Raw genomic sequence first — 15,974 nt, 5'->3', positions numbered from 1 at the left:
ACGGTGCAAGTAGGGTGCAGAATTCGTTTCGACCAGTCATCTCGGGGATTCGAACCCGTGTCACCTCATTGGGAAGCAAACTCTATATCCCCTAAAGTCACCACGAGTCACGGTGCCCTAATAGCGATGTTTCGTTTTCGATTGTTTCTTGGTTCTTGTACTTACTTATGCAGCAACACAGCCCGCTGTGAGCCTTCGCTTGTCGAACAATATCGTTCCAGACTTTCCGATGTTTGTCTTTCAACTATCTTTGGTGATATCGTCCAACCCTCTCTTTTTTCGGTATTCCTCTTGGTATCGGGTTCAATGATTCTTAATTTATAAGTTTTTTGAGGTTTCTATTATCATTTAATTTTTCAATGTGCCTCTGCCGTTATTAAGTCGAATTATGTTTTTTTTTTTCCATCTGATTCATTGGGCAGTTGACTATCGTTTTTTATTCTCCTGTGTATTATTTATTTTAATTAGTCAGAAAATTCATCTATAAATTTTCCACTCAAAGATTAGTAGGTTAGATTCGTCTTTATTTGATAGAGTCTCAAGTTTTAATGTCATACGTAACTATAAGTCTGATTACTGTTTTATAGTTCTTCAACTTGGTTTCCTTAGTACGATGTTTGTTCTTGAATAAATATTGGTATCTCGGTCCTTATATCTTTTGTTTTTATGTCATAGTTTGTAGCAGCTTTTTATTTTGTTACGTTAAATATATTATCATTATTTGCGTTGTGAAACTACATCCCTTGTTATTTAAGCGCTTTAATCATATTTTATGGAACTTAATAGAGGAACATGTTAGCAATGTTTTAATGAATTTCGGAAAATCCGCCTTATAGGTTTTGACCACTTCTTTTAAAAACTACCTGGAACAAATTTGAGTTCGTGCTTACCACGTAGAACAACCACAACATGATCATAAGTTTAAAAAATTGTTTCTTGATATGTTCTGCCACAACCAGTTTGTCTGCCGCAGTTTTTTATTTGTCTGTTTGTATTCAGGTGAAGCCGCTGTAATTTGTTTGCCTACCCCCGGCACAAAAAAGTTTACAACTTTTAAGTTTCCCTAGGTTACTTAGAAATGTTATAAAATGTATACATATAGAGCCGTAGTGACTCAGGGGATAGAACGTTTGCCTCCCATTGAGATGAACCAGGCTCGAATCCCAGCGATCGATACAAATTCCGCACGCAGCTCGCACCGATCACAGTGCTGACGTAAAATATTCTCAGCAGAAGACGGGTCATGGGTTAGACCACCTAGATTACCACCTAGAGTAGTATCTTTTAATAGCTGTTTTTAGAGTTCCCTTGCCGTCAGACTAACCATGGGGAGGTTTTCATGCTTTTCCTCTCCATGTAACGCAATTCAATCAAAAGGTCCTCCTCGAAGGCAAAATTTCTAACAATACTTGATCCATGAGTTCCCTTTTCTTCTGGGTTGGGTTAAAAATTACAAGGCCTACGAAGTTGAACATTATTATTTGTAAACCCGAAATTGGGTCGGCTGTTCAAACGGCGTTTATAAAATGTATACATATGTAGAATATAAATTGAAAGGTGTACAAAGTTATTTTTTTATGTTACGGGTACTAAGGGTTATTATTATTGTTGGGATTATCAGTTTCACTTGCAATAACAGTGAATATTGAAAGGCTTCTATAAACAATATATCAAATTAATCAATGAGGTTTAAGATTGAAAATATTGATATAGCACCGGCTGCAACTATGTATGAATAATTTTTCTTTCTTATAATAAAAAAAAAATTCAATAAAAAAATAAATTGAAAACGTTTAGTTTAACTTCGTAGGATCTTTTTTCCTTTTTTTTTCAGTTAGGAATTACATTACATATTACGCACTGGAACTATATTACGTACTTAAAAGTACTGGAAGCCTTGTAACACAAGATTAGTAAAAATATATCATTGGTCTAGAATATTATGAATGATTAGTTCTAGTATATCAGCACTCAAAACTAGGATGTTGATGATTTGAAAAATGCAAGTCGTACCTCTAAAAGAAATTACATAATGTCCTTAATTTAAATGATAACATTTTAAGAAAAATTGCCGAAATCAGATTCTTAAGTCTTGAAAAATTTTGTTTAACATCCACATTTATATTAAAGAATATTTTAAATAGTTAAATTGAAGGCAAAATTTACACTAATTAATAATGAAATATTTAATCTACTAGCGAAATGCTTCGAAAATGGAAAATATCATTCAATATAAAAAAGGATTAGAGATGGAAAAAATCTGATAAGTGAAAAAATTACTTAAAAAACCATAAAAAATGTCCAATGAAAGAAAAAACGTAAAATGCAACAGCAAAAAGAAAGAAAAAAATGCATTTATCATCCACATCCTAGCTTTGTCATCCTCTTACCTTTCTAGTTAATAAACTTATTAGAGCTTTTCTTTATATACTATGAACGCAAACTTCATCCGTTTTCATAGAAATTTTTTTTTTGAATTTTTAATTTAGTAGTAAATTTGATGCTTTACCTTTTTATTTCGAATTAAATAAATTCGATTTAAAACGATTTTCACTACCATGAAAACGATGTAAACAAATCATGTAGTTAAGATTTTAAAGTGCTGGTAAAATTAAACAATTTCTGCTTACCTTAATTGTTATTTCTCTATTTAAAAATTGTGAGGAGGTAGAATTTCCGGGATTTTTGATGTACCTTATTTTCTTAATGAAACATATAAAAAAAGAAATATAACATCTGCTTCGGCGGGATGAAATGGAAGAAGAAACAATTTTTTTTAGTATGTATAAATAAATGAATTTAGAACTTTTTGTTACATTTGTGTGGGTAAATAAAAAAAAATACACCTTAACTCTTTTATTTTTTTTCGCTTATGTGTAGTAGGAAATTTTCACTTAAAATACATAATAATAATCTGTAATAATGTGAAATTTAATACTATTTTCCATATACGTTTGGCGAGCATTGTTTCGTGCTTTGAGCGTGCCAAATGAATAAAACATAGCTATTTATCGTTCTCCTTTTTTGAAAAGAAGGAAGAACAAATTAGATCTTTATCAGGTAAGTGTAAGACGAAAAAAAAAAAAAAGAGAGAGACTTTTGTATATTTTCTGTTTCTTTCTTAAATCTTGGCACTCTGATATTCTTAATTACTCAAGGTCAATGATAATAAGCTCTACCGACTATCTGTGAAAGTTTCTTATCGAAATTATGCACATATTATTATCGACTTTTTTTTTCTCTCTCTTTTTTAAGTTTTAGCTGATTATCGAATTTTGTTGTAAGCTAATGAGTTTTATTCAGGGATGATTCGTGGGTAAAATTTTTATATGCTGTATTTTTGATATAGATATTCAGTCAATGTCATCCTCCATGATAGATGCCCCTGAAAAGAGAATAATTTTTTTTTTCAATGCCCACTTGGAGTATGAACTTCGTCATACAGGCATCCGAAGGACATATTTGTTAGTCACTCTTTCAGGGGCACCATATTAGATGGGCCAACCTTGCTCCCACAGTAAAGGCAGATAGTACAGAGAAGGAAAGAACGTCCATGCCTTGCCCGGGATTCGAACCCAGAACCTTTGGGGTGCAAGGCCAGTTCTCTGATCCCTACACAGACCGGTCGGCAGGATTGTAATCATTGTATGGGGAAAAAGCAAATTTAATTTCCAAAAAATAAAAAAAAAGTATAGGAAACAAAAATTTAAATCTATTATTTTAAATTTCTTTTTATGTCAGGCTTTTTATGCAAATTATTAAGGTAAAAAAGGAGAAAAAAAATCTTAGAAAATAATCTTAATTTTTTTTCTTTTTAAATGCAAAGAATATTTAAATTATAAATGATCTTAAACTTTATTATTATATTTATCCTATATAAAAATCATACACTTTTGTTCTTCATAAAAAAATTTGTTCGAGCTAAACTTTTACCTGTGAAGAAATTTTAATTTCATGTTAAAAATTGTAATACATTTAAATTTTTAATAGTCGAAAGGATACCCTTTTGGCTAGGTGCCTAGGATCATAATCCCTTTCTTCCCTCTCTGCATGCCACTGCAGTGTATGCATATTTTGTATAAACACTTAATGTAGTTAAAGCACTCCCAAAACAAACTGTTGTTGGTCAAAGGGGGTCATAGAGGTCAAGGATCCCCAATTTTGAAACCAAATACGTAATGTTGGCAATGTCGTGCATTGCACACCTGCATTTATTTCTCGGACAAGTTGGTACCTTTTGATCACACTCTGCGAAGGAACCCTGGTTCTACACAAGGATATATACGAACATTATTTTTATGTTTATAGATTATGCATTTTAGTTGAAGTGTTTCATGTATTTTAATATTTTTTTTTTAGTGGAAATGTAATTAAGCACATCCGAAAAACTGAAACTTTTTTTTATCTCACATATATTTTTTTTGAAACATATTCATTATTCACAAAATAGTTGTCATAATTATAATTTCATTTGCATATAGGCTCACTCATTGCCTTGTGTCAACATCTGAACAAAAAGTGTTAAGTTCAATTTTCGGGCAGTGAAAAGGAATAATTTTTTTTTTTTTTTTTTTGAAGAGAAAGAAAAAATCGTAGCCTAATAAAGAATTAACACAATTAAATTAGTCGCTTTAATTCTCTATTCTATCGTTGTAATTCTTCTATTCTGTAAGAGGCCCAATTATGGTTCATAAATTCAATGTACCATAAGTGGGCCCCCAGGATTCATCAAGATGCAATTAAAATATTACTGGATTTCAAATTACTATAAACTTCTATCATAAGAGTTCCATCGAAGCATCCTAAAGGTCTTTTTGTGTCCGATTTAGTTTATAACATTGTTCTATTCCTTTGCTATAATTTCTGCATGATACTTAAGCGAAATGTTCAGAATTTTTTAAGATTTAAATTTCTGTTTTAGATGAAACAATGGAAGAAAACGATTGTTCTTTATGTGTGCAAGATGTTGCTTATTTATTACAAAACAGATATGCCATCATAACAGGTAAACATTTTAAACGAAATATAAGATTCAATTGTTTTCATGAATAAATTTTCAGATCATTTTAGCTGACTGAAATAATTTTCTTTTAGGAGGAAAATCTTTGGAAGGTTTTCCAATTATTACTTTTCCTGATTCATCTGTGGAATTTTTAAATCTCTCTGATGATGAATACAAGAAATTGATGCTATTTTTAACTGGTGTGCCATGGTGAGTTGATTTTAGTTGTCTTTTTTTGCAATTTTTTATTTTTCAGAAACTTTGTATTAAAAGTTAAATTAACTCATAAATTACTCAGAAAAAGCGTATTACTAAAACAATGCATTTTTTTAAAAAATAATTCTTTGTACTGTTTGGTATTACTGTGAATCTGATTGTTATGATTATTTTGCTAATTAGCAGAATTTCGAAAATTTGATTCAACGGAAATTCGTCTTTATGGTAATTCCGCGTTAACGCCTCTTGATTTGTTAGCCGCTATTTAACTGGGTAATCACAAAACAGGGAAAAGTTGGAGAATTCAACTTACCCCTCAAGTCTGGGGTAATGAATTATATAATTTGAATTTGTTAATTTGAAGCACCATTATGTCCAATATTTTTTTTTTTTTAAAATGTCTTGTAGTTTTTTTTTTAATGTTTATTTTTTAACTGTAATTGCAATTATAAATGTTTTTTTTTTCAAATATTTTATGTATAAAAATAAAGCATAACTGTAAAATTAATAATAAATTTATTCCACTGATTACGAATTTTGGGGAAATTCAGTTTAGTCAATGTAGGAAAGACTGAGAATTTTTTTTTTTCTTTGTGTTTGTGTCCATACTGATTTAAAGAATCACATTTCGCAATTTTTGCAGACAATATTTTGGCGCCAAAGTAGATTCAGGATATTTAGTCACCTATTGTCGGGATTCTTCTTAACGCGATTCACCCTTTGCAATTTTTATATACACGAACCAAACATAGATATTCGTTTTATCGCGAGTTTAAAAAAATTGCATCATAATTTGTATTGAGGCAATTTTTATATCACATATCACGATTTAATTACAAATCACGCATTGTGATTAGTCTCTGGCCAATTAACGATTCTTATTCACTGGATCAAATTACGAATCATCGCTGGATTTGTGAATCGCACATCGCCATTCTCATTTAATACACCATTTGCAAATCACGCCTTACAGTTCCTCATTTTGCTATTCTCATTTCACAATTTGCGTAGCAATTTCAAAATTGGGCATTTTACAGACTTCTTGCTCATTAATCTAAAATTTTAAATTATTAAAATGTCTTTAAAAGTTCCATATCTGCTTGTATATAACAGGGGTCTGTCTAGGTTTTTCTGAGAGGTACCTATTTTGTGAAAATTTAGACATAATTTGTGAAAAATTAAAAATTGTATTTAAAAATCCAACACAAAAATATGGCAAGAATATGGACACATCATTTCTTAAGGAATACAAAAATAAAATTTTAAGAAAAAGTATTTTTTTTTTCCTAAAATTAAATTTGTGAAACTACCGTTTTTCCTAAAGTTGAATTTGTGAAGGTACCGCTAAATGGTAGTAAATTCGGTCTGGACAGAAGCCCTGTATAAGCAATCCCAATATGCATACTGCAGTCATGTTTTGTAACTTAATAATTAATTTTAGTAACTCAAGTTAATATTGAATACTTTCAGCATGCAAGATGCAGATAGAGGGTTTGTTCTTATTATCGATAGAAGAAATGATAAATGGAGCTCTGTAAAAGCAGTTTTACTTAGAATTGCTGTAAGTAATCTTTAGAAAGTATTTTGCTCAATCCATTATATTTTTACTAATGTATTTTTCACCTAATGGAATTTAAAGATATTTTTAATTTGATCTAATTCTCATATTGCCCTATTTGACTTGTGATGTGCTAGAACCTTTACAATAAGTTCATTCTCTTAAAATCAGTAAATGTAAAAAAGTTACTGTTAAAAATTCACTGTAATTATATAAATGTATGATTTTTTTTTACTTTGCAAAAATAATTAGCACAATAATTTTATCAATATGTAATGATTTTAATTAATTTTATTTTTAAATTTTAAATATTTTACAATAATTTTATTTTATGATTTTCCCTATTTTTTCATATTTTTTGTTAGCTACATTAACAAACATTTTTATTATTTTATTTTCAAATAAAGAATTATAAAATTATATTAATTTTATTTTATGTAATAGTAAAGTTGATAATGTTTAAAAAAGAATTTATCATTGATATCAGACACTTCAACTTATAAAATATGTATTATTATTAAACACTTAATAAAGATTAATTTTTTATTATTTATGCTTTTGGCATTTTAAGTTAGTGAAAAGCAAGTAATTTTCATTCATTTATTATTGTAATCAAATTGAATTTACAAGTTATTTATTTATTATCATGTGTACAAATCTAAACTAAAATGAACTACAGTATTTTCATTTTCAAAAGTACCTGACCATTTGATTTGATATCTGACATTATTTCTTGTCCATACAGCTATTTGTCCTACATCATGCAAAGGTCTTTTAATAGTACTAAAATATATAATGTGAGTCGTGATGGCTCAGAGAATAGAGCGTTCGCCTTCCAATGAGATGAACCAGATTGGAAACCCAGTGATGGCTGGTAGATACGAATTCCGCATCCGATTTGCACCGACCACAGTGTTGACGTAAAATATCCTTAGTGGAAGAGTAATGGGTTAAGAGTCCCCTTGCAGCCAGGCTAACCATGGGAGGTTTTCATGTTTCCCTCTCCATGTAACGCAAATGCGAGTTAGTTCCATCAAAAAGTCCTCCGCAAAGGCAAATTTCTCCTGATACTTGATCCAGGGATCAGGTTCAAAATTACAAAGCTACGGCATTGAACATTATTAGTCATAAACCCAAAAATTGGGCCGGCTGTTCAATAACAGTTATAAAATAATGTATATATCAAAATAATGTATGTATATATAATGTATACCCCTTATAACTCCTGTGCAATTAGAGCTGCAGATCTTTGACATTCGACATTGTTATACTTATTATAGTGTTCTCTCATTCTATTATTTTTGATGGTCTGACACTTTAATATTTCAAACCATATCAAGCTCAATAATTAGCAGTCAGATCAGATTTTTCAATTGATAAAAAAAAAAAAAAATTTGAAATGCAGATCTGTTTTCTTTTAATAATTTTATTACTTTTTCATTAATTTCAAACATACTTACAATAATAGTTTTCTTAATTCAAATTTTTTTACAACAGAAATATGTAAGGTTCATGACCGCATCGCAACAATTATCACCAAATCTGAAGTAAAAGAACAATAGGATATTTTTGGATATGAAAATATTTAGATTTGTTCTATGTTTGCAAATGTTTGTGCTTACAATATTAATTAAATAATGTGATATTATTTTGATTTACAATAATTACAATAAATATAATGAAAATTCTTTGTTTTACACTCATTAAAACAGTCAAAAGCTGAAAACAGTTCGTTTAAACATACTGGCCATAAACTTTAAGACACCCTGTAATAAAGTGAATTGAATAGGTATTTTCTATCTAAATACTTTTCAAGCTTCAGTACTTAATTCCACACCTTTAAGAATTGTAATTTGTTCCACACCATTAAGGTGTGAAATGATAAACTTGAATTTTATCTAAATATAGTTAATTTACATTGTCATGTATTTTATAATTATTAAAATATTATGTCTGAAGAATATAAAAAGTACTCAATCTTAATGGCTCAAGGGGGTGACTCCAAATAAACTAATTAACAAGGACAGGCAATAGTTTAAGTTACGAAAAAAGTTAGATACTTAAAATTCGATTTCTCAGGAACTATTCGACAGATTTTGTTCAATTTTGTATTTTGCTTATATTATTACTATATTTGTGTTTTTTAAATTATATTCTTTAAAATGAAGCAAAAATTGTATACCTTACAATTCAAAAATTTTTCAACCATTATTAAAAAAATAATAAGTATTTTCTAAAAATTATTTTTTGCGAGGAATTATCTTTGGGTAAATTAATTTTATAATTGTGTGCTAAAATTTTTCAATTTGCTTAAAAAGTTTTTAAACTATAGCGAAATGTGCAAAAAGTAAAATTATCATGAAGGGGTCCAACATTTCGATCGCTTTCCAGGTCAAACTACTGGGACCATATTTCCCAGATTGCAGCTACTTTATTTTGGGGGTCAGAAATCCAAATCCGTTTCAAAAAAGTTATGTTTATTCAGAGAAAATACGTTTTTGTGTCTGATTTCATAACTTAAAATATCGTCTGCACTTATTAAAGAGCATATTTGAGGTCACTCACTTGAACCATTAAGATTGAACGTGAAAATCCAATCATTAGATCAAAAATTATTCAGAGTAGGTAATTTTTTTTTTGGTTCTTTTTTTCTGCTCTATACATGAAAATGAAGCTTATTTCACTTTTTTTAGGAGTGGAACTGCCTCACTTATCAAACTTATTTCTGTTATTCTATGTTTTTCTGTGTAATGATAATTCAAAAATTAAACATATGAGTTTAATAATTTGGGAATATTTTTCTTATAGGGTTTTTTTCCAGCTTTGATACAATTAGTTTTTGTTTTAAGGCCTGTGGGTTTCTTGCAAAAAGCAATATCTGGTGTCAGTAATAAATTTTTTAAAGAAGAGTTTAAATTCAAGGTATATTTTTACAACCTTTTCTTCTAACTGTTACTGCAAATCTAAAAAAAAAAGGAAAGAGATTACTGTTCTTTTATACTTTTTAGGTTATTGTTTGTACAACAGTTGAAGAACTTCACTCTTACATTGATATTAGTCAGCTAACCGATGATCTGGGAGGAAGCATTGCATATGATCATGATAGTTGGATTCAACAAAGAACGGTATTTTTTTAATAATTTATAAAACTGGCATAACTAATTATAGATATTTAACTTAGATATTATGGCATTACAAATTATAGATATTTTAATTTGATATTATGGCATAATTAATTATAGATTATTCTTGTCAGTTGAATGTAATTTTGCAGCTGGTATAGGAAAAGAATTGTGTCTTATTTCCATTTTTACAGTCAGTTCTCTGTAATTACAATAGTTGATAACCTGCAAACTTACTTGTAACCTTCAAAATTCAGAATTTATGTTTTTATGGTAGTTTCTTGGCCAAAGTGCGTTTTTTGACACGTTCCTTTTTGAAAGTAGCATGTTGTAGAAAAGGTGCTTATGATAAACATATATTTTTTAAAAAAAAAAAGCAATTGCTATATTTAATGTAAATAATGAAGAAAAGTTAAAATTGAATGTGACAAAAAATTAAAATATTTTTTATTATTGTATGCAGTTTCAATGACTGTTTCATTACTGGTGAATTTGGATCAGGACATACCTTTATTGTTCTTCTTAAGTTTAATAATTGTTGAGAAAAAGGTTAAAGAACTTGATGTTCATTTTTCAGACACTAGTACTGTAGGAAATGAGGGGAGAATTTAAAATGCTAAAAACTTAGCCGGAGACAAATTTTTAGGTACCATGGGGACCAAATATCTTAGCTTTATCTACCCTTAGTTGAACGATTTTTCTGTTGATACGAAATGACTTTCAGTGCTTTTTTTTTTATAAACTTAATTAATGCATTTCGATCTGACTATTTTCAGCTTAAATATTGGAGCAATTACTATTTATTGATCTGAAAATTTTTCTTCATTTTGTTTTTACATGCGTTGATTTGATTGCTAAACTTCCACTAGAGCTATACTAATAGGCTATTGGGGTTGGTTAGTAATTCATTCTTAATGTTCTTAAGACAATACTTGCACATAGTGTACTACATCGTTACAATTTAGATCAAAGAGCACATGGTTATAGTATTCACTCAGTCTCTGCACCACACTCCCCAACTTCCCAATCTCTTAAGTTTCTGATTCTGAACCACATAACTTGAATTAATTAGAATATTAGATGTTATTTTGCTTATTATTTGCTACCTTTCTTCCCCTTTGACCACATACTAGTAGGACAACCTCTAATTTTTTTTATTTCAATAGTTAATTAATCTATGTATGTTTGATGTGCAGTAAAACTAAGAAAACAATAGTTTTTTTTTTTCGATTCATGAAAGTCAACAGAAATCTTATTTGTCATTCAATAGATTTTTCTTAAAATAAAATACCCCTTCCTAAAAAACTGTATTATTCAATGTTTGATTATTTTGCTTTTTCATTATATTTATTTTTGTCGGTAACTGTAATAACTATATAATTGAACTTATGTATCATAACTCATGAGCGTTCTTATTTATATGCTACAAAAACCATTGTTAGGATATCTGTAAAACGTTAAATTGTGTATTCCTATGTTCCTATCTATATGCTACAAAAACCATTGTTAGGATATCTGGAAAACGTTAAATTGTGTAATCCTATCTTTTCTTTTACAGCTGTAGTAAACTGAAAAAATTTAGATTTCTTATTTTGTTAATTTACATGCTTAGATAACTTTATATAAACCTCCTTATATAAATACCTAAATTTAAATAAACCTCCAAATAGTTTATTTTGTGCAATTCATTTTTGCAATTATTAGGAAATGCATAAAAAAGGAACAATGATCAATAAAAATTTTCCCACTTAGGCTGTTGAAAGATTCTCAGCTAATACAAAAGAAATATCAATTACTCTACAAGATGCAATTATTCAGTGGCAGTCGAGTACTCTGCCAAATGATGTTGAAACAACAACAATCCTGCTAGAAGAACATTCAAAAGAACAGCAAGAATTGAAAGATGATATTCAAAGTGCAATCCGACATGGAGAAACGCTATTAAGCTGTATTCGACGTCCCTCAGAAGAAGATGCATCTCTTGATCTCTGTCCTGATAAGTTGATCAATGTGGCTACTGTAGAAAGGTATATTTTAAAATATTTATAATTTGTTTGTTGGAAATATTTTAAGCATGCAAAGCTACTATTTTGCAATAAAAAAATTTCTGTATTATTTTATAAATGTTTGTAACTATTTTAATTTTATTGACACATTGTTATGCTGAGCACAAATGTTGCATATTGCATCAGATCTCAAATAGAAAAAAAAAAAAAAAGATTTAAATTGACAACTTTATATTAATAGTTTCTTATAATTATAATGTAATTTTATAATTTTTTAGTAATATTTTTTATCTTTATACACCCAATAGATATCAAAATTTTTAACTGTGTTTTAAGATCAAATTTTCTGCCTTTAAATTTAATTATTAAGGTCTATTATATATTATTACGTTTTAGAGGGAATTTTTACTTTTCATTATTACTGTAAGATGTGGTTATAAATACAGCTTCATTTAGATTGAATAATTGATTGATTTTAACAAGTTTAAAGAAATAAGTTCCTGTTAGTTTCAGGCAGTTAAACTATATAAATAAATTCATACTAAACTAGGCTCCAACATCTTATGAAATGATAAAATGTTGTGTAAAAAACCTTGTTGTGTAAAAAAATTATTTATATTGAAATAATACATAAACTTAGTAAAAGTTATAATACTTTAACTTAGTCTTGTTAAAAAATCTGATCAATAATTGGTATAATTAAAAAATCTTTTGGTTGTTGATCCATTACTTTTGATTTTTCAAATTCTCTGTTGCCACGCTTTTTATAAATTTGATTATATGCACTGTTTTTTTCAAAAATTACTATAGTTTTTTTTTATAAATTATATGGAAATACTCATCCATTTTTTTATTGCAGATTATTAATACAATTAGATGAGACAGCAAAGAATTTCGATTCTTTCTGGGAAGATCATAAAGAAAAACTTCAAAAGTGTTTAGAACTGCGGCATTTTGAACAGGATTTCAAAGAGGTGATAATAATTTATGTCATAATTATTTGTAAGTTTAATTAATTTTCTTTTTTGTTAATGAAGTATTTTCAAATGGAAGAAACTTACTTTTTTCATACAGGAAGTATGTATGTTTGTCAATAATTGCGTATATCTTGGTACATATTTCTTTTTATCACTGAATTTTATTATTTGTTTACAAAATGCTATTTATTTTTCTTTTAAAATAATGTTAAAAAAATTAGTTTTAAAATTTGACAAGGGTCTAGATAATACTGCTTTTCTAATGAGGCCATTTTTTAATTCGTCTCTGAACTGTACTTAATTTTCACAGCATAAAAGTTAGGAAAAGCTCATTTTTATTTCTTAACGCTTTTCCTTTATTATATATCATACAGAAAAACATCTATCAAAGAAATTTAATGCATTTTATTTTGTATATCAAATTTTTTGCTTAAGTTTTTATAAATGTTTGAGATATTTACTGAAAAATATGAAAAAATATATATTTATGTTCCCTTGTCATGTTTTTTGTTTTTTCATTTACATTTAAAACCAATGTTTATTAAAATACAATTATTTTATTTTATAACCGTCGTTGAACAGCCGACCCAATTTTATGGTTTTACAACTACTAATGTTCAACTCCTGTAGCCTTGTAATTTTGAACCCAATCCAGAAGACAAGGGAACTCCTGGATCGAGTATTGGAAGAGATTTGCCTTCGTGGAGGACTTTTTGATGGAGCTAACCCGTATTTGCGTTACATGGAGAGGAAGACCAAGAGAGCCTACCACGGTTACCCTGACGGCAAGGGCTTTAACCCATGATCTGTCTACCACTTAGGATATTTCACATCAGCACTGTGGTTTGGTGCAAATCAGATGCGGAATTCGTATCGACTGGGATTCGAACCCGGTTCTCCTCGTTGGAAGGTGAACGCTCTATCCCCTGAGCTATCGCGGCTCTTTTGCCACCTATGAAAGTAACACAAGAAATACCTTTTTGGTATGATGTGCAGGTAGTCCATGGCAATCTGCATTACAGTGATCTTTGAAGTGATTGTGCCATTCCTTCATCTGTATCAGGGGTTTCCAACTTACATGAGACCGGGGGCCACAATTAAAAACACAAATCAAATGGCGGGCCGCAACTTAATCAAAATTTTAAATAGGACTCTTTTATGTTTGAAGGAACATTAAATATCACTGTCAGATTTTTACCAAATTGTACAAAACAAAAGTATTGAATAACAAATTAAAATAAGAAGTAGATTTTTAAAAATATTTAATTGTTATTAATAATATTTTAAAAAATATTAAATAAAAAATAAAAATTCGGGCTATAATAACTTTAATGCGCACCTATGTATTAAACAATTAATGTGCAACAGATATCTAATTGTTAAGATATAAAACTTTAAAAAGGTTGGTATTAAAACTTGCATAGTAACTCACAAAATGTTCAATCAGAAAATTGAGGTTTGTCTGCAGCAACCAAAAGTGAATAGATATTTTCATTTAAAATTTACAAATGTGTGTGTAAATATTTTCGTCCAAAATGAGTGGTTTCAAAAAGTTAAATCGGAGAATTTCTACGAGAAAATTTCTGATACGCACATACTAAATTATATTCACCAAATACAAAAATAAAATGAAATGAAAAAAAGATTTAGATTTGATAAAAAGAGATCACGATTGTTTTTGTATTTTAATAAATATTTTCTTGGATGCAAAACCTGAGAAATAACTTTTTTTGCACCGTTGGTATGTTAAATTTCACAGAAACGAAGAAATTAGGTTTTTATTAGCGAGAAAAGTATTTTAAATGCATATAGATTTTTTACGAAAATTGTCCACAAAATAATGACAGTTCGCGGGCCCCAAAAAAAGGCTTCGCGGGCCGGATGCGGCCCCCGGGCCGCCAGTTGGAAATCCCGAATCTATATGCTATTCATTGATTCCTCTTGAAGCACATGTTTTCTTTTACAGATTGTTTCCAACTGAGAATCCTTAAACTTAGACAAAATTTGTGGCAGTAATGTTGATAAACTTTTTCTTCTATTTTGTTTCAAAATAAGATCAGATGATTCTTTCTAATTCTTTAACATTGTGGTACTGCCTGAGTGGTGCTACGGTCTTAAAAAAATCGAGCAAGCACTTCAGGTCAGGGTTTCTTGTACTCTTTGGTGTGGGGTAGGAACCTCATGCTATTTACGAAAATTTTATGGGACCCCATAAAATAACTATTTGTAAATCAGATATCTTGAGTATAACTGTCAGTTACTTTACTTGTATTGTAATATACTAGTTTTAAACTCTTTAATTTTAAAACATAGAACAATGTGAAAATTTTTAAGTAAGCAAAAAAGCTTGAAAAAAAATATAATACAATGATAAAAATGAATCGATAAAAAAAATGAAATAATAAAAATAATTGAAATGTTTAAAAATAAATCGAAATGTTTTAATATAAATGAATTGAAATGTAAAAATGAAAATCGAAATGAAATCCTTTTTTCTTTGTCTTCATTGTCTTATCTTTATTTTTTTTCCCATACATTGTACAAAAATATTTGGTAATTGTTAAATTATTATAAGTTAAAGAAATATCGAAATTGTTCAAATGTCTGATGACCCATGCAATAGGTCCTGCAACCAAATCGAGGTTGGGACCCACAGTTTAAGAAACTCTGCTCTAGGGTAATACTTAAAAAAATCACTAAACCCTACACTGCAAGCTTTGTTTTTGTTGGTTTAACAAACTATAGTCCAGGTGCTTATGGAAAAGACCTTGTTTATATTGTCTTTATTTGATTGCATATCTATTAATTTTAAGGTATTTGAGTTTGAAAATTTATGTAAAGTGTTAAAATATTTTAAAACAGGTTTTGCCATATATATACTAAAGCCACTGCAGATTTGCTCTGATGAAATAATCGGAATTTTTTATTTAATTTTTCATGACATTTTTTTTAAAATCTAAATGTCTTACTATCACTTATTACCTCAAAAAATTAATGCTGAATACTGAAGCCAAGTAGTATAAATGGTGTAGGATGCAAGAATTGACTATTTTCTTTTTTATAAATTAACTTAGTGGTACACCTTTTTGCTCT

The 15,974-nt window shown here is 28.9% G+C and overlaps 1 protein-coding gene across 4 annotated transcripts in view; it reads left to right on the top strand.

The window, feature by feature from the left end:
* LOC107454627 (guanine nucleotide exchange factor DBS) overlaps window positions 1-15,974 on the top strand; it is a 116,455-nt gene that overhangs the window by 73,546 nt on the left and 26,935 nt on the right. For all 4 annotated transcript variants that reach the window (XM_016071876.4, XM_016071888.3, XM_016071882.4 and 1 more), the window contains 7 exons: window positions 4,922-5,005; window positions 5,095-5,212; window positions 6,689-6,779; window positions 9,585-9,698; window positions 9,785-9,901; window positions 11,651-11,925; window positions 12,764-12,878. In XM_016071876.4, the coding sequence (XP_015927362.1) occupies window positions 4,922-5,005; window positions 5,095-5,212; window positions 6,689-6,779; window positions 9,585-9,698; window positions 9,785-9,901; window positions 11,651-11,925; window positions 12,764-12,878 (914 nt within the window). The remainder of the gene's footprint in view (window positions 1-4,921; window positions 5,006-5,094; window positions 5,213-6,688; window positions 6,780-9,584; window positions 9,699-9,784; window positions 9,902-11,650; window positions 11,926-12,763; window positions 12,879-15,974) is intronic.

This window comes from Parasteatoda tepidariorum, chromosome 2, assembly GCF_043381705.1.
Source record: "Parasteatoda tepidariorum isolate YZ-2023 chromosome 2, CAS_Ptep_4.0, whole genome shotgun sequence".
Taxonomy (NCBI): domain Eukaryota; kingdom Metazoa; phylum Arthropoda; class Arachnida; order Araneae; family Theridiidae; genus Parasteatoda; species Parasteatoda tepidariorum.
Note: the sequence above shows the minus strand (reverse complement) of the source record. Positions and strands in the feature narration are given on the sequence as shown.